This window comes from Megalops cyprinoides, chromosome 13 (assembly GCF_013368585.1).
Source record: "Megalops cyprinoides isolate fMegCyp1 chromosome 13, fMegCyp1.pri, whole genome shotgun sequence".
Classification (NCBI taxonomy): domain Eukaryota; kingdom Metazoa; phylum Chordata; class Actinopteri; order Elopiformes; family Megalopidae; genus Megalops; species Megalops cyprinoides.
The window spans coordinates 8,154,989-8,179,810 of record NC_050595.1 but is presented as its reverse complement, the minus strand read 5'-3'; the positions used below and the strand labels follow the sequence as shown (position 1 = coordinate 8,179,810).

General features: G+C 41.2%; 1 protein-coding gene across 1 annotated transcript in view; it reads right to left on the bottom strand.

Moving 5' to 3' along the window:
- Nucleotides 1-8,087: 8,087 nt before the first annotated feature.
- galnt18b (UDP-N-acetyl-alpha-D-galactosamine:polypeptide N-acetylgalactosaminyltransferase 18b) overlaps nucleotides 8,088-24,822 on the bottom strand; it is a 92,036-nt gene continuing 75,301 nt past the window's right edge. The window contains exons 9-11 of the mRNA XM_036543588.1: nucleotides 24,712-24,807; nucleotides 16,303-16,467; nucleotides 8,088-8,591 (exon numbers count right to left, since the gene is read on the bottom strand). Of these exons, the coding sequence (XP_036399481.1) occupies nucleotides 8,445-8,591; nucleotides 16,303-16,467; nucleotides 24,712-24,807 (408 nt within the window). The 3' untranslated portion in view covers nucleotides 8,088-8,444. The remainder of the gene's footprint in view (nucleotides 8,592-16,302; nucleotides 16,468-24,711; nucleotides 24,808-24,822) is intronic.

Here is a 24,822-nt window from a genome sequence, read left to right as displayed (position 1 = left end):
TTTTGTTGCTTTTTAGATTGTACCAGTTGGTAACCTTGGTCTACCCTTCATTAATGGTCACACTAGTAGTGTTTTAATACAGTGTTTTGTTGCTTTTTAGATTGTACCAGTTGGTAACCTTGGTCTACCCTTCATTAATGGTCACACTAGTAGTGTTTTAATACAGTGTTTTGTTGCTTTTTAGATTGTACCAGTTGGTAACCTTGGTCTACCCTTGTTGCATCCCATTTTTTGACCAGCTAGGGCACTCTAGATGTACAGTTTCTGTTATAATTATTGAGAATTTTCGTGAAAAGCAAGAAACTGTGTACTGGTTTGTACATATGAGGTTTTGATTGGAGGCCATTCTTGTCCTCTTGAGTTTTCAGTCAGCTGCAATGACTAGAAGTTACTGTTGGCTAATTTTGACAAAGTTAGATTGGAAATGATAGCTTACACAATGCTCATGTATTTGCCCTTATTGTGGATGCACTAGATGAAGTATGTCTTGAGGTATGCATCAATCTGAATTTATTTTCATCTTTTCTCACCGTCAGTTTCTTCTTGACTTTATTTTTATTCGAATGACTTCAGAGCAGAGTGGAGAGTGGAAATTAAACACTGATGCTCATAAACATATCAAGCATCAAGCATGTGGCATCAGCCTTTTCCCCTGTGGTATAAAATAACTCATCGCACACACTATGAACTGTCAGTCAAACTCCAGAGTCTTGCTCAAAAAGACACACAGATGCTCTCTGAGATTTCAGCATTTCTAGGTCAGGAATATGCCTTTTTCTGTTTATTAATAGCAAGTAAATCTGAATTAGTAATAACCAGTAATCATGATGATTTATTTTCAGAAACAAATATGTGAGAGTACAGCATTGAAACAATTAGATAAATTATGTTTTTTTTTATTTTTTAGCTTATCTTTATCACTAAAACTCTTTAGTGATAAAGAGTGCTGCAGTAGACCATAAAACCCTAAGCATATACCTTTCATTTTTTATTAACATATTTATTGTTAAATAACATGTCAGAACGCACTTAGTAGTGTTTGTCGAGTCCTTGGTGCGTGGGTTGTAAAAGGAAGGCTGAGGTGAGGGAGACGAGTAGGTGTAAGCTGTGAGCTGTGAGTTCACAGGATTTGCAGGCAGCACACAGATTCCCCTCGGCTCCCCTGAGTGACGCTTGCTGCTGTTTGCCTCTGACACCCGCTGCTCACGGGCAGAATCCAGAACGAGGAGCCGCTGTCCTCCTCTGTCTGCACTGTGCCCCGGCAGGACCAGGATGCGCTGTCAATCTGAACGCAGCGCTGTCTCCCAGTATGCACTGCCTCACTGCCTCCCAGTATGCACTGCCTCACTGCCTCCCAGCATGCACTGCCTCACTGTCTCCCAGCATGCACTGCCTCCCAGCATGCACTGCCTCACTGCCTCCCAGTATGCACTGCCTCACTGCCTCCCAGCATGCACTGCCTCCCAGCATGCACTGCCTCACTGCCTCCCAGCATGCACTGCCTCACTGCCTCCCAGTATGCACTGCCTCACTGCTTCCCAGCATGAACTGTCTCTCAGCATGCACTGCCTCACTGCTTCCCAGCATGCACTGCCTCACTGCCTCCCAGCATGCACTGCTTAACAGCATGCACTGCCTCTCAGCATGCACTGCATCCCAGCATGCACTGTTTCCCAGCATGCACTGCATCCCAGCATGCACTGCTTCCCAGCATGCACTGCCTCACTGCCTCCCAGCATGCACTGCTTAACAGCATGCACTGCCTCTCAGCATGCACTGCATCCCAGCATGCACTGTTTCCCAGCATGCACTGCATCCCAGCATGCACTGCTTCCCAGCATGCACTGTTTCCCAGCATGCACTGCCTCACTGCTTCCCAGCATGCACTGCCTCCCAGCATGCACTGTTTCCCAGCATGCACTGCCTCCCAGTGCTTCCCAGCATTCACTGCCTCCCAGCATGCACTGCTTCCCAGCATGCACTGCCTCCCAGCATGCACTGCCTCACTGCCTCCCAGCATGCACTGCCTCCCAGCATGCATTGCCTCCCAGCATGCACTGCCTCACTGTCTCCCAGCATGCACTGCCTCCCAGCATGCGCTGCTTCCCAGCATGCACTGCCTCCCAGCATGCACTGCTGCAGTGTCTCTTTGCCTCCACAGTCCCGTTGCCCGCAGGGAGTCGCCTGGTTTGCACCAGAGTGCAGCTTCGTGTCTCAGATCTGAGACAGTGTGCACCGTTACTGAGCGTGAATACACAGCTGCACGGGCCTCCTCCACCAGACGCAGAGCAGGAACCTGACTAAAAGATGCAGATGAGGGCTTCATTCCCACTCCAGACGTACACCAGAGGCAGGACCATGGACAGAGCCACCGCATGCACCATGTTTGCTTTTGTGTTTGGTAAATTGACGTCTGCGTTTGCATTTGTGTTTGCAGGAATGCAAGCCTCTTTGGGAGATCATTTGGCCTGTATCAAATACTAAAACGACATGTTTCATTTTGAAGCATTGACAATAACAGGAAAAAACATGTATTTCCCGATTTGTACAATTATCATAAAAATATTAGGAGCTGTGGGTAGACACCTCTAATGCCCAAATATAAAAATAATAATAAAAGAAAATAATTGACAAGACCTCAGTTTAAGGGTTTCATTCTAAATCACTTGCAAGATCAATCTCATATAAACAGCCATGGCATTTAATATAGAAATTATCATTGAAGTTATTACTCTCCATTCAAGAATCGATAAGGCAACAAATCTGGCTGCCCAATTCCTATTACAGCCTCAATGAGATCAATTAAGGCTTCATACTGGTGTTTTTATGGCCAAAATGTTTTTTTTTGTTTGTCTTCCACCTTTTCAGAAAGACAAATTTTGTAGAGTAATTCAGTCAGTTGCCAGCCACAGCTCTGACACTGCTAAAGCAATAACATTAATGCTATATTTGACACATGCTCTTGATCTCTCTTGTCCTCCCAATGATTCAGATACAATTGGCTCTGCTCCTCTCACCAGAGACTATGTTTTCAACAGATAATATTATTTATTCTAATATCACAACACAATCAGAGGTAGAAGCACTACCACAGCTAACACATTTGACAATCAACTGTTCTCCTCTGATACATTTCTAATCACACCAATGGCACTTAAATGTTGCTTATATCATTTTCATTTACCCCATGAACACCGTTTCCTTAACTATTTTCTTGAATAGTATTATTTAAATTTTTTAAAAAATTGTTCTTCTAATGATTGCACAACTGAAGCATAAATTTTCTTGCAGTTCTTACAGTGTACTTTTCTGTATTTCAGAAGCTTCTTCTTACAGGTCCCAAGGAAAGTGATGCACCATAACATGCTGTTTATCTGGTCTGGCCAGACAGCCCCATGCCAAACAGCACTCAATTTATATTTAATATAGAGCTGAACTGAAGAAATCTGTAAGCCACAGCCAAAAATAAACAAACAGTCAAGCAAAACATAACTGGTCATAACTAATCTTTGTAAGACAGTGTTAGCAAGTGGAAGTTTCCTGTCTATGTTGGTTATTTATACATATTAATTGCAAAAAAACAACAGTGATATTTTGCCATGTATGGGAGTCCAATCAAGATCATTTTAAATACTGTGGTGGCCAAATTCTCAAGATGCAAATTTTTCAGAGAAGAGCCTGGACTGCCTAAGCATCTGGGACAACCTGTGAGATGAGGCATGCCTTCACACTGTAAACACCAGTTCCCAGCTGTATATTATACATAATATTGAAAGCAGATACATGCAGTATATTGTACAGAATATGTATGTGTGTATTAATATTGTCACACAACCTACAATTCACCCATGCACTCTCTTGTGCCGACATATACTGTTTGACTCATCTTTCAGATTGTAACAGGCACAAATGAAGATTTATCTATTTTCCATGAAGTGCATATCCATTTCCCCAGTTTTATTAATGAGAGAAGCTTTTCTCCTTGCCTTTTAATGTATTCGGGTTCAGTGGGGATGCATGTCTTCTGCCAAGTGGCATTTCATCGTTAAAACACTAACCCAGAAAGCAGCATTGCTCATGAGCACAATAAACATTGTGTGTTAGCATTCTATGGCCTACACACAAAGGTGAACCAGCAGTGTCCTAATGTAATTAATGAGGAACATGTTTCATAGGGGTTGCTATACGATAAAGTATTTTGTGTCTCATGTAGCAGAAGACTATTGGTTATTGTATTCAGCTGTTATGGTATCATGAGAGGGTTTTGTTGTGTGGTGTAAATGCTCTTAAATTGAATTTAGGGGGTCTTCCACCTCCACTTTAATCACATATGGATGGAAAGAGCACAGGCTATGCACACAGACATGGTTTCCACACAGATACTGATGGTTGTATTAAAAAGTGATGGTGAGGGACAAGCCTTTTTGATATAAAGAGTACAGCAGTACCTGAACACTCAGTACAGTCAGAGCCTAAAGGCTAGTATGATTGCCTCCACTGGGCTCCTAAAGTATTTATAGTCTCCTTCAATTCAAGTAGCAGATATAATCAATATGTTCCCTGCCATTGTAACCGAACACATTCAGAGTGTGGAAATCAGTTAGCAATACCTGGTGGAACTCATTTGGTTGGCAGCTGTGCGCAAAGCTGAAAAAGAGGCAGTCTGTGTGTGCGTCTAAATGATGCGAGTGAGGTTTATTGCACCGGAATTGGTGTGTACGAATATATGTCAGAATGTGCATTATGCAAAGCAATTATGCATAAGTGACTGTGTCATAAGTGTTATGAGGGAGGGGGGTTCTGTGACAGGAGATGGTTCAGTTTGTGTGTGAGTAACTTCACTGCAATGAAATGACATGCTGAGAAAGAAAGTGTATTTATGTGCATCAGTAGCTGATCACTGCTCTTTCGAGCACCTGAAACTGTCAGCTTAAATAGAGCGAGAGTCAGAGACTAAAATAGGCACACAAATACATGCTTACACACACACACACATATGCATTTGGGTACTTTATATAACTGTTTTTGTCCCCCTGTCTTCATTTATACATCACACCATGTTTTCTTTTGTATAGCAGTAATGCTTATATGTACTAATATTTGATTCCACTGTTTATCAATTTACAAGGTCTGAACTCTTGCTACCGGTATATGTGAATGTCTTATGCTGCAGGAGTATGCTGTATGAATCTGATTCTCCTCTTGAATATAAGAGCAGGTTTGATCAATGAAAGTGATGGACACTAATATGAAAATAAACAGTTAAGCCTGTCCCATCAGTTACAATTAGGGGTCTGCACATCACATTTATAGGAAAATTAAATTTGCCAACATGCATCACTCTGTTAGAGGTGCCGTTTCCATGTCTCTGCTTTTCTCATGTGTAGATTCACTTCACTCATATTTTCCTTGCAATTGGCTCCTTAAGAAATTTGTGTGGACTATGTCAAAGTCATGTCAGTTATGCAAAAACACAGTGATCACATGAGTCACACAACAAGTCACATGAGTGGAAGTAATTTGCCGAGTTTTGCGTTGCGTGTTTCAGTCCATTGAATAATTTGTTTTGGCATGACATATTATAAATATTTACCATGTGGGTGAAAACTGAATGGTATTTGCAGGAAGTCTATGAACAGGAAAGACACCACTTGTATTATATGCTGATGTCAATTATGATTTATATTTTCAATTGTGCATATACAGTATATGTACAATTGAAGGCACAAAGGTGAGTCACACATACATTGAGACACACACACACACATACACAATCAAACCGATCAGCTCGTTACCCAAACATAAACTTTACATGTGTCATGAGAGTGAAAAATTTCAAAAAGGAAATCAATCTGAAAATAATCACAATCATTGTGATCACTAATGTAGGCCACACTATGTCTTTGAAGTAAAAAAAAAAAACACAAATCTGTGAAATTCAGGAGAAAATTTAACACTGAATAAATTTTAATGATTAAACTTTTGCAGGTTAGATGTCATAAAATACCACCTTTGGAATGGTGTGAATGTGGAGCTGTCAAAAGCAGAATGTGTCAGAGTGAAAGTGAAGGCACATTTTCTTTGAAGCACAGTGCCACACTGAAAACACATTTTAGTACCAGTGTGTGTGTGTGTGTGTGTGTGTGGGGGGGGGGGGGTCCTGTAGAAAGCTACAGATGAAGATATCTGCAAACCCTTTGTGAGAGGATGTTACAGCTGCATGTGTTAAGGTGCTTCAGTGTCAACACACTGAACCCACAGAGAAGATTACGATTCAGCCGGTCCACTTTGAAAATCACGTGGAGCAATTAAAGCTGCCATGCTGAGATGAAAGGGAACATAATTCACTCACTCAAGGAACTGAACCGGTTTGGAATTGTAATACTACCAGTGACCAAAAAAGCGGCGTCTGATTGCTGTCGATGACAGGTCGAGGATTAAGGGGGAGAAATGAAATTTGGGAGGGCGGATGGTATACTGATGTTCACAGTGTTTAACTACGTCATGTGTAGGAAAGGTCTGATTGGACCTGCAAGTGAAATCTGAGCCAGATCCAACCAGCACACTTTAGCACCTGAACTGATAACTGTTACCAGACCCAGCCTGAAGGTGACACAACAAGGAGGAGGGGGGATGGGGGGGGGGGAGCTGGTGCAAAAACATTAGTAATAACCAAACCGGCTACAGGTAATGATACAATCTAATTTAAATAACTTTGAGCAGCTTACTTACCTCTTACCAAACCTACTCCTTTTTGGTACAACACAGTATGCTCAGTGAATACAGGTCCATACAAAAATAAATAAATCCCATAGTATGTAACGTTCACCAGTTTAATAAATGAGCATGGTACCGTGGGTCCTATTTGGGGAATTCCACTCAACACTTCAACAAAAACTATAGTCCTCAAATAGTCATTTTCAGGAAAATGGAAGGCACTTAAAATAAGGGCAAAATAAGCTCTTCTTGTCTAAACAAGTAAATAAATTAATTAACCCTCCATTCCAAATCAATATCTTCGCTTCCTTTAACAATGTTTATCCCCTTCGTGCATATGTTATTCAATTTTTAGCCAAGATTTTGGAGAGCAGTGCATTCAAAACATGACATACAGAAACACTGAACCTGACTTGACCCAATTTCGAGTACTAACACAATTATAGCCCTGAACTGACCTGAACCTGAAAGGTTTCATTGAGTCCTGTTGGGTTCTGATTAGGTTGCAAGGCTTTAGTACATAGAAACTTCTAGTTAGAATGTATATCATTTAATGACAGGTAAAATGTTGAGGAAAAAAATAGTGGGAAATGGTTACATCACCCCACTATATGTTTCCCAGGTGAGCTGTACCACATCTGACACATGGGTATGTAGATACAGTAAGGGAAAAAAGCCTAGGTAGCAGAGGATTACAGAGAGCACTTCTGGAGATTTTAATGTATGAGCGTTAAATTAAGACAAAATAACGATTTGCTGCAAGCTTCTGCATAAAATGTGTAATTTCTCCAAGTAAAAAACAGAGCGTGTGTCATGCTCAATTGCTCAATTACTCCCTGCCGTTGTCAAACATACTGCAGAAAGCATCCCTCATTCGTCTTGGAAGTCTAATGGAAAATATATTTAAATTTCTTGCTGAAGCGTAGCGTTTTGAGGAGTTAATCAAATAACAAATGTCTTTTTCCACCAGAATGCCTCGCACATCCATATTCATTTTATTCATCTCTACTTAATAAATAACAAATCATCTTTCTAAGAGGCATGGAACATAAATCAAAGCCATAAATTGATTTGTTATCCTCTGTACGCCACTAAAGTTCTGTTTGCCTTCACCTCTCAGCCTATCAAGTGAGGAGTGTCCACCAAGAATCATTCAAGGGAAAAAAACCACACACGATCACACACATTCACCATTGGTACTTTTACTGTCAGATATTATAAATATTTTGAATATTTACATTTACAAAATAGTTTGACATCTTCAGTCTGATTTCTTCTAACATAACATAATAATTTCCTCAAAACTGTATAGCTTGATTTCATAATAAACTACAAACCTGAGACACTAGGAAAAAAATACAGCAGGAAACTTTGCAAATGCTTGCTACACAGTAGCAAAACTGTACAAAGTACAATACAAGTGTTTTGGGTCAAGCACAATGCTCAAGTCAATGAGGAACCAAGGATACTTTGCACAAAATTTATCCCGAAACGCAGTTTTGTTTAAGTCAATCGGCAGGCTGCTTCATAAGCACGTGTAGCTAGGACAAAATGTTTAACATTTGTCTGATGATGTCGTCGTCTGGTGAAAGGGAGAGACATCGAGGTGCTTGAAGTATCTCTGTGGACATCACGCGTTTCTCATCTTTTCCCTAAGGAGGCTTTAAAGCATTCAGTCTGGTCGCTGTCTGTTCCAGTGTTGTACTTTGGCAGGTCTTCAGATCCCATCATAAAGAGCTGCCCGTCAGCAGGTGGGTGATTGTCCACGTCTGACCAGTGCACTTCTGGAGGGCCAGCTGGTATCCAAACTCACTCTCACTGCTCTCCACCAGCTCAAGGCATCGCTTCGACTTCCTGTTCTGGATGGAGCCTCCCTACAAGACAAAACGGTCCTATTAGATAAGAGTGTAGTTGCACATTAATCCAAAGTGGGTCATTTCATATCACACGATCCATAATCTATTTGCGCAGTCAAGTCTTACTGCAGTAATTGAAATAAAGGACCTTCATCGATTCCCCTGATCTGTGACGGCCACTGTAAAGCTCTCGTGTTCAAAGTTTTCTGTGTCCCTGAACATAGCTTATATGACAATGAAACTAACACTGACAGTCACAATGTAATGAGAGAAGATGTACTTATCTCACATTTGGTAAAACATCTGTTGGTGAGGTGCATATAATATACATTAAAATATATTCTTAATATACCATGAAAACTACACCATCTAGCAGGTAACCCATGACTCGTTGACTTTCTTGCCAATTATCAAATTACATTTGTATTCTTTTCAGTTCAGACGGTCCCTTATTAGCATGTGCAGCTGATTATTGGTTACTTTTCAGCCTGATTAGATCTTGGAGTAATGCATTTCCTGCCATCCGTACTAAATCATCAGAAACTAAGACAGAACAGTACTCTTGCTTTCCATTTAATGCAAGATGATATTAGTGCCATATAACATTACATTGCATTATTGGCATTTAGCAGATACTCTTATCCAGAGTCACTTACATAGGGTGCAATTTTTATTTGGTACGGCAGTTGGTCTGGCGGTGCCATTCTCCCTCAGTCTGTCCCATCTGTCCCGTTTCCCTGTCTCTCTCCCCACCACCCCAACTAAATAATTTCCAGATAGATCTTTCCCTCTTCCCCTAACCCTCTCTTCCTGTTCCTCTGATTTTTTTTTGTCTCCTCTGGTCCCCACTCCCTCTTTCTGTCCGCTCGTCTCCCACCTCCTTCCCTATACTCTCTTTCAGTTCCCTTCTTTTCCCTCTTTCTCTCTATATCCCATGTGACCCCTCTCCCCTCTTCATCCATGAAACACTGAAATCACCTCAGACCAGGTGACGCTTATTTCATTTCCCTCAGTTCCGTCTCCTTCCTCTGAGTAGTCTGGTTTTTGAATTAATATTGAAGTAAGAGACAAACTGCTGGCGTAAGTACACTGTAATGGGATTACCTCTGCAGGGAAAGAGGAGAACGCGGCTCTGTGTCTGCGAGCTCCAGCTCTCCCCAGTAACGGAGGAGCATCTGAAACGCGGAGGTTAATGCAGTAACAAGACGCAGCTGCTCCATTCTCCTCGGCACAAATTAACTTAGACCCCAGCAGGTGGCCTCTCAGGTACGCCAGCGCTCAGAGAAGAACTCGTAAGGTTTGCATAAACAGCAATTCACCTGCCATTACACTTAATCGCTTTCTCAGCGGGAGTGCTGAGATGCGGCGATAATGATGCCACACATCACGCCATCAAGATGTGACAAACAGCTCTTTCCGCACCGCATAGCACCAGGGAAGACACTCACAGCACCTGTTCTCCAATCTAGCTCTCACTCTACTGTATTAAACAGCTACACCAAAACTAAAGTGGGATGCTCAGGGGGGTAATCAATGAGGGAAAGAGCATACTTCTCAGATCTCATTGAGAATCTGTCCTGTCTGAAACACTGAAACTGTGGAGGTCTCCCTCTCTCCTTTACCTTACAGAGCTGCAACAGGAAAGCAGGAGCTACAGACTGGAGCTGCAAAGATCTGGTCAAATAACTCTTTCTCTCTCTCTCTCTCCCTCTCTCCCCCTCTACCACTCTTGGTTTCTTTCTCTTCTTCTTTCTCTTATTCTCTCTGCCTATCTCTGTCTACCTTGGTTTTTCTGTCTGCACATGGATGGGAGGTGAGTTCTTCACAGATTTTGTTATTGGTAATGGTCAGGGGCTTCTGGGTCAGCTGAGGAGATACTGGGGCGAGACTGAACTGAGGCTGGGGAGAGACTGAACCGAGGCTGGGGAGAGACTGAACCGAGGCTGGGGAGAGACTGAACTGAGGCTGGGGAGAGACTGAACCGAGGCTGGGGAGAGACTGAACCGAGGCTGGGGCGAGACTGAACTGAGGCTGGGGAGAGACTGAACCGAGGCTGGGGAGAGACTGAACTGATGCTTGGGAGAGACTGAACCAAGGCTGGGGAGAGGTGTAAGAGACCCACTCAGGCTGAAAACAACTGCAAACCATCACAGTTACAGTCTTTGTTGTTTGCTCTCAGTCACGTCAGAGTTTTTTTTTCCCTAAAACACACCTGTCACTCTCTTCAAGACCTCTATCCTTGTCTGAGCCTCTGCGTCATTTTTAAAAATAGCTCTGATCAGTTAGACAGATTTTACTGTTGGAAAGCGGCTCTCTCTAAATGGAAAATCTCTCTAAAAGTAATCCATGTGATAGCTTTCCTTCAAGGTAACTTTGACAGTTATTGCTGTGGTGTGAATGGCTACATTCATATCAATTTTAGTGACTGTTTTATTTTTAAAGGTGTAGTTGTAGGTGTATCACTACCGTCCTCAGTGTGATCAGTGGCTTAAGGACAGAGAGAACACATTCTTCTGTTCTTTAGTTCCCACAGGACACTGCTCGCAGCTGAGACAGCTGTGATGATTACTGTGTGTACTCATTGTCCTTCAGTGCCCCGGTCAGGTTTACACGTCTTTGTTTTTGATTGCGGTTTGTTTTCCACGGATTTGTTGGGTCTGTTTTCCAGAGAGTATTGAAAGTGGGTAATCTTTTGCTCCAATCACAAGAATTATCCAGGTTATCATGGATTAATGACTAGACACATATCTTTTTATTGTCCTTGATATAATTATCTTTTTTTTTTTGTGTACAGAGGGTGGAAGCTCAATTGTTTGTTGAAGTCAAAATATATGTTTACACATTTTTAAATTGAAGCTTTACACTTCCCTCAGATTCCATCACAATTTTATGAGAGCTTGAGCTCCAAATCTTGCTGTGCATCACAATTACTCTTCAACATAATTAGGAATATAATTGAAATTTCCAGTGAAGGGCCCTTCAGCTCTTAGAACACATTATGTTCTCACAATGTTGCTGTTTCATGGCTGTAGAAATAATAAAAAAAAAGGTTGCGTGTTATCTTGGCTCTTTTACAGCTCCAAAACCAACCGGAACGACCAGCCGCCAGATAAAAAAAAAATGTGCTTGGTCTTATCAGCGTGCACACAGGAAGTGTACGCGCTCAGAAGACGTTCACCGATTCTGGGAACAGATTTCGCAGGTCTGCAGTCTCACGGCTGCGGCGGAGGCTGTTCCCTCACCATGTCACTGAATCGCTTGCTGTCACTTCCCATTGGGCAGGAGCGGCTGCCTGTTTTCTCTGTTCTAATAAGCTGGAAAGTAACCATGTTCCAAAACCACAGTAAGCATTCCTGTACAAAGCCATTTGCAACCCAGAATTCAACGACTGCACAGAATTTTCTGCTGGTAACAGAATTCTGGAGCATGCAGCCATGAATGACAGGATTAATATGTCACAAAAGCCTCCAGTGGAGTAGGCTACATGCATATGTGGTAGTTAATGTAGTGCTTTGAATGAGGGTAGATAACTGGGTTATTCACAGTATTAGTGTTGGGATTAGCTGTAGTGCCTCAGAAAGCACATAATTAATTCAGGTGTTAGCCATGTGGTGTTTTTTCAGCAAGCCAGTACTACATCTTTGAGCCATGACGTGTAAAGTCTACATATAGTGTACAGTCTGAACTAAATATGGGCTTTTACAAAATATATAGAGAGATCTAATCTAACCTCTACATCTAATTTTGAAATATAAGCCATTATTAAACACTGTGCACTACTTAAGAGATAGAAAAAATAGAAAGAAACGTGAGATAAAAAGCAGGCTTTTTCCTGAAAGATAAAGACGGTCTTAATGGCAGGAGTGTGGTGTGGTGGTAAAAAGCAGGGCTCATAACCAAAATATTGCTGGTTTGATTCCCAGCTAGGGTGCTGCTGTTGTCAGTAAATATCCAGCTATGTAAATGGATAAAATTGCAACCTACTGTATGTAAGTTGCTCTGAATAAGAGCGTCTGCTAAATGACAATAATGTAAGATAATGTGAAGTGGACTCCATTCACTGACGTGCCTTCAATAGGATTCCCACTATCACCTAGTGTCAATCATCATAGCTATGTATTTCCACGAGTAGCGCTTTGTGCATGTGCTGACCTTGTGCACAGCTAGGTGGATAGCTGATCTCTGATTCACTCACAATTACCTCAAGACATTACTACTTCCATTACTAAAAATAATATTGGACCCTCCACATATGATGTGTATTGCATTTCACCTCCCCCTGTGCAGTGTGTATGTAAGCTTACACCACCTTTTCCTCAGGATACAAGACTTGGAGCCTATGGTGGACTATTGCGCTGCCAGCGAGCCACCTCTGTTCTCTTTCCCCAAATTATTAATACCCAGTCTGATAAGCTTGTGTGAGACCAATAAATTTATGCCCTATCGAAATGGAATCTAGCTGCAGTTGGCTGTGTGTGGCTGTCCTGGTTTCAGATTAACTGTAGAAAAGGGAGGGAAACCCATCCTGGCTGTGTGTGTCATGAAGACTCGTTTGGTCCCGTATGATTAACAGTGTGCAACAATCTGGGAATAAGGAGCCAGTGCAGAAGCCGCAATCTCTTCCATGAGGGAAGGCCACCTTGTTGTTCTGACACTTTTCAAACACGACGCGCAGAGGCATACAGGGAACTCCCCGACTGGCACTCCTGCCATCTCACCATGAGTCTGAACCCAGGTCAGTTATTACTGCAGCCAACTGAATTGCTTCCACTCCACAAGATTCCATCACAGTGTTCCATTTGTCTTGTGCAGGCACACACAACACACAGGAATGGGAGTCTGTGCAGTGGATAGAAACTGATGTATGCGACCGCATGAGGAGCTGTGTGTGAGTGTGAGTGTGCGTGTGTGTGTGCGTGTGCGTGGGAACACCAGCTCTTCACGATGACCTACTCTATCAACCACTCATACGCCAACCTCTAGCCACTAACCTTCCCTGATGATTATTACTTCACTACTGAAGGTTAATAACAGCAATGCTGAACAGGGCTGCTGATTTATCACGGACTGGTACAAACTCCCGTAATTTCTGTCAGCCCGACCCCATTCCTGATCTGCGCTCTCAGACTCAATACTGTAAGCTCCACTCATCTCCGTAACACGCCGTCTCCATGTTCAGTTGCTTGTTCATTTTCTCGCAGTCCTTGCTTGAATTAATGATGCAACTCTCTGCCTTTGACATGAAATTGCAATCACTTTCTTCCACTGAGGGGAAAAAAAATTATCACGATTTCACTGTACAGCTAAAAGTGACGATGAGAAGCATCTTGCAAGCATACAGCTGTAAACTAAATGGGCAGCTTGGAGGATAATTTGAAGATTATACAAGCGCTTAGAGAGAATTTAACAGATATGAGATCAGTTCACAGTCATCAAAGTATTTAATAGCGCTGTGACAGGAACTGATGAGTTTATTGAGATTGAAGGCGTGTAATTAAGAAAAGCTTGTGCTTGCAGATTCACAGTGAAATAATTAAGAATGCTTAAATAATGAGTTTCCACCTGTGTCTTAAAGCGTATACACCCCAGCATGTTCTTGTCGTACAGACACACACTATTCCATCTCAGTCAAACACTGTTCATCTGTCCAGCAGATTCCTTATCTGTGATTCACAGCTCCAGACTTCCAGGCAAACGTTAAACCTCTATTTTCCTTACTCTACATTAGTGCAAGGTGAAAATGAACCTCTGCCTTCAAATATATAGAGCTTTCTCTGTTCACTCATAGAATGACCACATAGCTGAATCCTGATGGCATAATGACGCACCCGATGGCACTCTGTTGCTTTTGATCAAGTAGCCCTCAGCACCCCAATTATTTTACAATAATGGATCTGCATTTCACTCAGTTACTTTACTAAATGGAACTGCAGGTCCATTAGTCCCCAGGCTCCAGCCTTTATCCAGACATTAGGTCTGCTCAGAGCTTCCCTTAAGCACCAGTGAATGGATGCTTTTGATATATAATTTGCTATTGCTGTTTGGTATATATATTTTGGTATATTTTGGTATAACACATATCTAATGTATGGTAGTATACTTGGCTTCCCTTGTCTAGTCAGGTTGCACAAGTTAACTTGGGGTAGGGCTTGAACTACACACTGGTCTGGGAGTGTTGTTAGCTTGGTCTGACACTGTTGCCCATTCAACATGAATGGATATACACTTCTGTTCTCTTGTGCTGGAAGTCACTCTGGATAAGAGCGTCTGCTAAATAAATGTAATGTAATATAATGTAATATCTGTCTGAGCAGCAGGAGTGGGTAAGGCACAGGACTCATGATCAGGGAGTTGTAGGGTTGACTCTTGGATGAAACATATTGCACCCGCTGTGCAAAACACATTATTTTGACGTGATGTATTTGCTCATCAGAAACCACTATCCAGTGTGGCTTCAGAGAGTTTACAAATTTGCACTTTCCTCCGTTTCTATTGGTCGGTATTTGGAAGCAGTTCATTGTCAGCACCGGATAAAACAGAATCATCTCACATGAGATGAAACTGCAATCTTTCAGGTAGAAGACCAGTTCTATAAACCACTACGTCACACAAACACCTAAATGACCCCAAATGGTTATTATTATTTAGATTTAATGTGCAAATGAAACATGATTTACTATATACATTATGATACATAAAGAAATAAGAGAAAGCTATGATACTATAATGTCAGTCCTTGCTCAAAGTGTCCAAAAGTAGCTTATTGCATCATTTATAATCTGGTGTCACACTTTGTATTCCAACAAGGCCACCTCAAGCCTGAAAATAGAGGCCTACTTTAAACTCTTAAACTTCCAAGACGATATTCCCACAGAAAATAGCACATCTGTTCCAATAATAACTACTGAGCATGGCTGTTCTCACTCCTGTCTGCTTCATAGGATATTTTGGCCTAGTTTTTAATCAGCTTTTTTTTTTTGTCAACACTTCCACAGGAAAACGGAGGGAGGGAATCACAAAGACAAAGGCTTGTAGTCTAATTGAAGAATTACATTTTGTCCTGCCTGCATTACCCAAAGCCAAAAACACACGCTCCACAAATGTTCAACAATAGAGCCATTGGTCCTGGCAGGCATATTCGATCATCACTTATTCAATGTAGTGAAAATTCCTCCCGGCTTTTGTGCTTGCTGCCAGGCTGTTTGTACACTGCACAGCGTACTGTCCAGACTTGCAGGACACCTGGAAAGCCCACATTTTGTTTTCCAAATGTTTTCACCACATTTTCAAAATTCATGAAAACTTTCCCACATTATCAGCCATTTCTGATATTACCCCAATTAAACTAAAATTAGTCCTGACAGTCCGAAGTAATGAAGACAGAGAAGTCATTAGAACAGTCATTACTGTGCCCCTCTAGATGAATTTAAGGAGTGCGGAATATTTAATAAGGGAAGGTTCCAGTGAACTGTGACATTCCCTGATATCAGGGTAAAGTCCCCTGTGGTTCTAATGAGACCACGGCAGATAGTGTGGAACATAGAGACTTGTTTCCAAATATTGTCTTCAATCTTCACTTATCACGTGATGTGCCCACCTGTGTCTTTTATGAACAACCTAAGCTGTAAGCAACAAGTGACTTTTTTGGCCTTCATCCTCGTCCACATGCCATACAGTTAATTTGTTTTCTTTCCCCAAGAGAAAATGCAGTCTTCTCCATTGCTCTCACCTGAGTAAACAGCCAGTGTAGCTTCATCCGCTTAGCTGTGGCGTAGCTGCACTCGATGAGCCGTGGCCTGCTGTTGACGTCCACCAGGCACTTGTTGTCGTCATCGTCTATGGTAGGGCTCAGGACCCCCACGTGCAGCCACTGAGTGCTGGTATAGTACACATTCTGGAACGAGAGAACACGGAACCGCTGAGCGCTGCGTCCTAGAATTACACTAGCATTCTAGAACACATGCAACCCTGGGATAAGAAGGAATGGAGTGTTGTCAACAGGTAGCTAAGCAGTGTTTCAAACTGTGGCAAGAAGATTTCAAATGCTACCCACTGGTCAACACTCTCTAGTTTTAGTTAACTTAATAGCTAACCAGGAACCTGAGAAAAACACATTAGTATTGCTTACAGACTGCAGGTTTATTTAGGCAAATGTTAGATACTTTGAAACATCCCAATGTCAAAATGCAAAACGGCATCTGATTGCTCAAGCTTTTATTGCAAGCTGTCAGAGCAAAGCAAACATGTAGGATGGAAATAACCTGACACACAGGGCTTTGTCTGAAGACCAAATAAACCTTTACAGCACTTCTACCCCATTCAGACATTCTGCTCAACAGCTCACAGGTGCCATACCCACAATTCAAATCTGTCAGAATCCTTATCAACAGTCAGCTCAGTCACTTACATAAGGCTCTTGTCAAATCTCACTGACAGGTGAGACATTGTTAGTCAGCGAGATAAAACTATAGGTCTTATCAGTGCCCCCTTTCACATCGTCTCTGGTCTGTCAACTGATGAATGTAAAATATATGCATAAATTATGAATACTTATGACCGCCTTCGGTCCAACTTTCACGATACTCTTTAAAAATGTATTTCCATTTCTCTCTTATTTTTATGAGTGACATAAAATGTCAAAGCAGACTTAGTCTACCATTCATCACTGTGAAGACCAGACACTATAATTATGTTGAGTCATATTCCATTTTCTCTCCCCTGTCATATGTTCTAAGATACATTTGAATTAATGTATCATAGTGCACCATTCTCCAAACGTCTGCACTGACCACATCTCAGTTATTATAACAATATATAAAAGAAGTAATACTACATGTTAAAAATAAAGAATCAACAAATCATCAGTCATTACACATTTGTGATATTTCTGAATGGCAATTATTTGCTTTTAATGTAAGATCTCATTTTTTTTATGCGCGTATCCAAGCATGTCGAATCCCGTGCTTGAGCAAATCTTCAAACAGGAAATGATAATGGCTTCTGACTGGGACATTTCAGAACAGCCTAAAGGAAACAGATATTACTGCACATTTGCTTCATATTTTGAAGTGATGCCTACGAATACCAAAGAAGGCTGATGCAAAATGCACCAAAACCTACAAATGCATAAGATGTAACTGTTTCACGTACTGCACGCATCTTCATAAACCATGTTCAAAAATGGCTGTGGGTTATTTTGCACTCACAGAGATTCTATTTGCTTCACGCTGCCACTACAATAGAACACTTCACATAAAAGCTTCTGTGATGCAGGGGTCCTGGATCCTGGCAGGCAACAGCACGCTCAGACAATCTGCCAATATCAACAATAGCTTGATAAAGGGTTTTCACAAATTACACCTCTCTGCTCTGCCACGTCTTTTGCTGAATTATTTGTATGGCTCTCGAAGGCAATTCATAAGCCACCGCGTGGGGGGAAAAGGGTACTGCGGCAGACCAAAGGCACTGTGGATATGGCCAAACCTGTACTGCACCACACCGACAGAAAGAGTTCTGATTATATGCGAAGCATGTTGTGTTAAGTTACAGTCAAAAAGCAATGACTTTAATGGTTCCTATGGACCCGTGTATGGTCAGATGCCCTAATTGTTGGTATAGAGGCAAGAGGGCGTGGTGTTGGAGCACAGTACCAAGGGAACTTCAAGTGAACTGAATAACAGAGGCCTGCGCAGTTGCATCCGGGGGAATGCAGGGCTCCACAGTGCTTCTGGATATGAGGAACTGCTTACTAGTGATTTTCAAATGGTTGCCATAAATATCAGCTTTGTAAAGCTCATGACATACAGTTTTTGTTGAGACTGGGTCACAGAGATGAGGATTCAGCTCTGTGGTAATTTATGAGGCTGTTGTTTTATGGGTTTTAACAGCTATCCTGTGAAGTGTCTGTCAATCACTGTCAGCGAGATTTGAGGTGTGACCACTGTTCCTATTTTCCTGATGCAGTTTTTCCTTGTTTGGTGCTTGCTGTCATGATTTTTCACCACTGATCCCCTGGAAAAATTCAACAATTTTTCAGTTTCTGTGACGTGAGCACCAACCTTTCCAAAAATCTGTTACGTTTCTCACACTGCTTTGCTGAAGTATTGATTATAAGTGTTGATTTTCTTTTATAGAAGAAACATATGAGTAATTACTACTGATATTAACACAGAATGTGTAGACTCCTTTTTAATTATGATTAGGAGTCCTTTTGCATTTGGTATTTCCATGACTTTGTCTACCCCCTGTAGATTTTCACTCTCAAATGCTTGTTTGATGCTGTACAGACAAAGTTTGGCATACAACATCAAATTCCTTTGTATCCTTAAGATGGAGAGATGAAATACAAAGAAATATTGTCACTGAAAACAGCTTGAGTCCCAAATCAATTTCAAGCATTTCTTTTTTGTCCTGGAATGATCAATGGTATATTCCTTTACAATGCAGCAAACAGCACTTTTAAATTGGCTTGGATAAAAGACAGCAACTGATGTTCTTTGATGAAAGACTGATTTGCTGTTTTTTTTTTTCTTTTTTGTTGGTATTGAAAAATATACAAAGCACCTTGAGGCTTGATCAATTCACTATTTTGAAGGATCACAGCGCCAGTGAAATGTTCCCAAGAGCATTTGGAGGAGCTTGTTCTCTTAAATTTCAACACTGTAAATGAGCACAGAATCAACAACGAATCAAAGCCGCTGTCAGCGCATTTTCCAACAGATGTCACTCCTCTGATTCTGCTTTTTAAAAGTTGTTCTGTATAATCTACAACCATCCACAAAGAACCCCCTGTATAATATCTGGAAATAGAAAAAAGACAAGCTCATGCAAAGGAAGAAAGACCTTATCCAACTGTGAAATCTGATCCAAGAGAAAGGAGCTGTGTTTAAAAAAAAAATAAAAAAAGATAATCTATCACTGCACGATGTCAAAACTTTGAAGAGAACACAGTGAACTTCAGTTCATGGCAACAACAGACATCACAAATGATAAAACATCTCTAATCCTCTGTTTATCTACTCCGGATTATTATAGAATCAACCTTTTCTATCTAAACACACTTTTATATTGGCAATAAAATCAAACTTTATCGAGAAATTTTTCCAGTGTTATGTTTTGTACTATAAAACTTAGTACTATAGTACAACTAGCACTATAAAACACTAGATTTTGAAAGATGATATGCTAAATATTTGCTACAGTCCTAACCAGTTTGACCACAAATGCATGTTCCCTACAAGATTTGGAAATCTCTTAGAAACTGTGAAAGAATGTTACAATGAATGGTTAAATTAACAGAACACTTCTGTTTTGCTCTAATTAGAAATGAGAAATCCTTTGTGCTGAGCCAAACATTTATATATTTTTTCTTTTGTGACCTTCAAGTTACAAAACCTCTATTCTAAGTTACTCTAAGTTACTCTAAGTTCTATTACAAAAGGGACATACTGGATAATGAACTTAACTTTTGTGGGGTTTGCAGGTTTCAATCCAGATGGGGTACCATTGTTGCTCTCTTGACAACCCTGAAAAGTCAAAACCCGTGGTAGGGCTTTTGGACACAGGGCTCCAAAATGACATAATGACTTAATTCATTATTTAAAGAACACAGAGAATTCAACATTAATTACAAAGTAACATCCCATCTCTTTAGATGTTAAGATGAAAACCGCCCTCCTCTCCATACTGTTCACCATTTTCATCCACAGCAGTGCAGTCCTAGTTTAGCTGCTGCTGAAATTCCAGCAAGTCGGGCCTTAAAATATGGTACTCTAAACTATGGCACACCCCTACTATCAGTCTACTACACAGTAACCCCTAGTGCCCCCTTCATCTTCTCTTTTCCTCCTGTTCCTCTCCCTGAAACAAAACACCATAGTGACTCTGCATCCACTTCAGATCATTCTTTATTCTGGACCCACTCAAGGCAACTCAACATCTGATGAGCACAGCAGTCCTGTTCTTCTCAAGAACTTGCACGCTCACATGAGGTCATTAGCACATTGCACATATTCAGCTTAGATTTTAAAGCACAGGTAGACCTGGTCTTGCAGCTTTTTGCTATGTGCGCAGGACAGAGTCTGACTCAGGGAAGATGCCACACTCCACTCCCACATACTGTCATACTGGTCTGTGTTACACAATTCAACATAACGATGCCGTGCAGCATCTGAATCCGAAAAGCCAGTGTGTTTCAGCATTAGATGGAACAAATGCCAGCCTGTGCTCATTATCAGCGGAGAACACTGTCAAAAATTAGGTTGACATGCTTTTGATATTTGTAATTCCCTGAAGTGGAGCTTATTTTGGTACCTATTTTGGTAATATTACTGGGACATTCAATTCAAAAGGCATGCAACAGAGAACAAAGGTGCACATCCAATGTAAGCGGATCCCTCTCACTGCCAAATTCCCATCCCAGAAACACCATCAGGATTCCTCCTCTCTCCAAATGGCAGTGATGTTTGGAGGGAGCTGCACAGCAAGGAGTAAGATCTGCTTCCTCTCCCTGTGACTCTGATGAGTGCGAGTCCTCACACAGGAAGAGCTTCATTAGCAGCTCTGGAGGTGGGCGGGGTGGGTGCCCCTACTTTACGGAGAGAGTTTGCCCTGGGTGAACTCCTTGTCCTGGAGGAAATGAAGGTGTGTGTGCACCTTGGTGGCCCAGTGACAATCTGGGGTGGGGGGCGAGGAGTGACCCCTGGGCATGTGACCGGCTCTCTGACCCCATTAAACTCCTCTCAAACAGGACCTGCATCTCTCACTTTATCTTTCTCTCACTCTCTACTGCTGTGTGGTTCACCATGGAATGATTGTTTCAAAGTCACAAAGACTTTATGTTCCAACAAAAGCACTTACATCCAGGGTGACTTACAGGGACCTATTTTATAAAGATCCCATATGAGGGAGGACACCTCCCTCATGAGATGCACAATTTATTTTATTTTTTTCATCTTAAATCAACTAGGAGCTATCAGAAATCCACCCTTTGCTTTTATGTCCCAAACTGTACTGAAAAAGGACAAATTAGAACCTGTTTATTTCAAAAATCTTAAGTTAAATGAAATGTACTTCACCCAATCTTGCATTTATATCCAGTAGATCATGTTGAATCTTCCAAGCAATTAAGCCACATTATGATTATTATTTTCTGTAATTTAACTGTACTTAGGTATGCACTGACATCACTGTCATACCGTGATTACCTTTGCATTTTAACAGATGCCTAACACATTCTCAGATACCATATAACATCTGTATTTAAGTGTGACACAAGTACTTTCACTGCCAAAACCATGGAAAGGAATTCGATAGAGAGGCTGTCAGTGTCACTGCGCATATCACTCTCCAAGTCGTAAAATATACAGCGATTTGTCGTCACAGAGAGTCAATGATCAATCAGCCAGGAAGAGAGAGAGGGAGATTAATGAGCAGGACAGTCCACTCGATGGCTGAGCGGTGCTGCATCTCCAGATATAGCAGGTCCATAAGAGCGGCAGGATTTAACCTCCCTGTCACTAAACGACTCCGAGCTAATGGACTGAGTGCCACGGAGTCTGTGCCAAGAGTGATTAATATCCCTGTCAGTGCTGAAACAATGTCCTAGTAATAACCAGGTCTTGAGCTCATCTATTTGATAAAACGGCAGTCTCATCTACAATACATATTATCACCCCCTGTCTTACAAAGGTGCTGGGACAAATACAGGCTCACAGAACATGGAGAGTTCTGGGGGAGTCTCTGTAACTGTGCAAGTTCTTTAGCATATCATTGGAATTTCATAAAGCACAATTAAGAAGCTCTGTACACTGTAGAGCTACTTCGTAACTCAGTATTACAACTCCTGAAATTCTGTACTTTTCTAACAAAGCGTATGTTTTTATTTTATTATGCTACTCTCACAATACCGTTTCTGAAAATATGCATGGAAATTGGAAACTTGATGAAATACTGGAGGCTGCGAAGCTGCAAGCACAGCAGATTTGCTAGGATGTGGTTGCATCAGTCTGGCGCATATGGTCCAGGCAGTACAGTGGGGCAAAGGGCTGTTCTCTCAGTGGAAACCACATGATCAAGCCAGCTCTCCAAGCAGCAGCGTGATGCTTTCCCTGAACTATCTCCCGGTATTGGTCTGGAGATGTCCTGGCAGTAGCTTTTTGTTTTTATCTTCAAATTATATTTAGTTGGTTTACAAAAAAAGCTGAGGAAGTGGAGATGAATCAATTATGGATTAAACTCTTTTTTAACATTTCTAAAATCATTACACTGTATTCATTTTAAAGCTTACAGTAATGCGCACAGTTGTTAGAAGTAATTAGATAACCTAGGCTTTGAATGCCTGTATCAATTCCAATGTTCCTGGCATAGCTATTAATGGATCAATGCCAAATGTAAATTCAAAAACAACCACACTTCATTATGACAAATGAACATTAACAATGCATTTATTTTCCCTAAGGTCGATAAAAAATAATAAGAAGCAGCTGCCAGTGGTCCTCCAGATATGTTGCCTGTGGTTACATAAGGTTAATATAATCAAGAAAATATTGTGGATAAGTTGTGAAAGAGAAAAACAGATAATTGATTCACCTTTTAAATGTGCACACCTTCTATAAAATCAGACTGATGTGGATTTTCAATTTCTGAATGCACTTCAATTTAACACCTCCTAGCCCTATTATTCTGCTCAACTATCTTTTGTGCTCTCAAGAAATACAAAGACTTTGTTTGCTTCTACAACAGAAAAATCACTTGTCTGAACTACAGGGGGCCAAAATTCTGCCTAAATATATAATTCTATACAAAAACAACTCTGTAGCCTCTCTTTCTGTCAGAACAGGTTCTGTGTGTTGGTTGGGGTCCTTACCTGTGGAACCTGTCAATATAGGCTGGACTGGGCTCTCATAGCCTTTGTAACGCTGGTAAACTTAAATTGCAATTGCAATTGCTTAAACTTAAGCAATTGTCCAGTTAGGTGGGAGCCTCTATGTGACATTTCTGTTAACCTTGTTCGTTATGATATTACATTGTGATACAGTGCAATCTGCTTATAAGAAATACTGATATACAAGTCATCTGCATATAGTGACCTAAAAACACAGTGACAAAATAATTCTTATACTAACATTGTTTAAAAACTTGTGGGAATAAAGTAATCAGCTTATTAAGTAAGAATAAGTTTATTCTCACCTTCTTGTGACATTCAGCTTAAGACTAATGAAAGCTATGTAGCTGAGAAATTGGGCATTCCTCAGACTAAAATTCTTTGAAGAGGTAAGAAGGCGACATGAAAATAAAAGCAAACCAGCAAGGCACCACAGTACCAATTATCATGGAGACACTCAAACATAAACAATGCGAGCCAAACTATGAATTCACATTTGAATGTACTTAAGGACATTGACTGTCTTGAACAGTGCATGGTGAAAATAATAATTCAAATAATTTAACGTGAGTCATGGGTTTTTATGTAAGAAAGGCTTGTATAAAATACCCAACCCTTCACATACATTTTTTTTCTCATGGTTAAAGAATTTAGGTCAGTTTCTTAATTAAAGACAAAAATGTCTTTTTTTTTTAAATATAAACAACTGTCTTACCCCATCATTGGAACTCCATTTTTTGAACTGCCTATAGCAGTCAAATCATCGTGGAAGGGTGTGATACTTATACGCAGACTGTACTGTTGAGCTTACTGTGGTGTCCCAGATAGGTTTAAATGACATTGAAAATAATACTGTAAGTCATCCTCATTTGGAAGGGAAGGAAATGGAAGATCAATCAGTGCCACTAACAGCAGGATATGAAGACCTATCAAGAGATGAACTCTGTGTTGGGTCATAACTAAGTCATAATAAAATCCAGGTTTAGCAGCACGATGACCCACAGTGGAAACATATTCCTTCTGTTCATCAGGTAACACAGCAGCATGTGTCTAATACCCGACCAGCTCACCTGCAGACTCCCCGGTGGCTGGAGCGAGGGACACTGGTGATTACTGGCAGTCAGTGACAAACATCAGACACCTGTTTCCGCACATTAATTACACCGTCTCCCATGGAGACCGTGCAGGGGCGGGTGGGTGATGTCACACACGATGATGTGGGCGTGTTATGGGAGGGGCTCTGGTGGCACTGACCTGGGGTGTCATCCCGTGACAGATGTACAGGATGGGCACGTTGTCTGTGTCCGGCCCTTGATCCAGGCACAGGTCACTCTTGAGGGAGTTCTTCAGCTGGATGGAGAGATG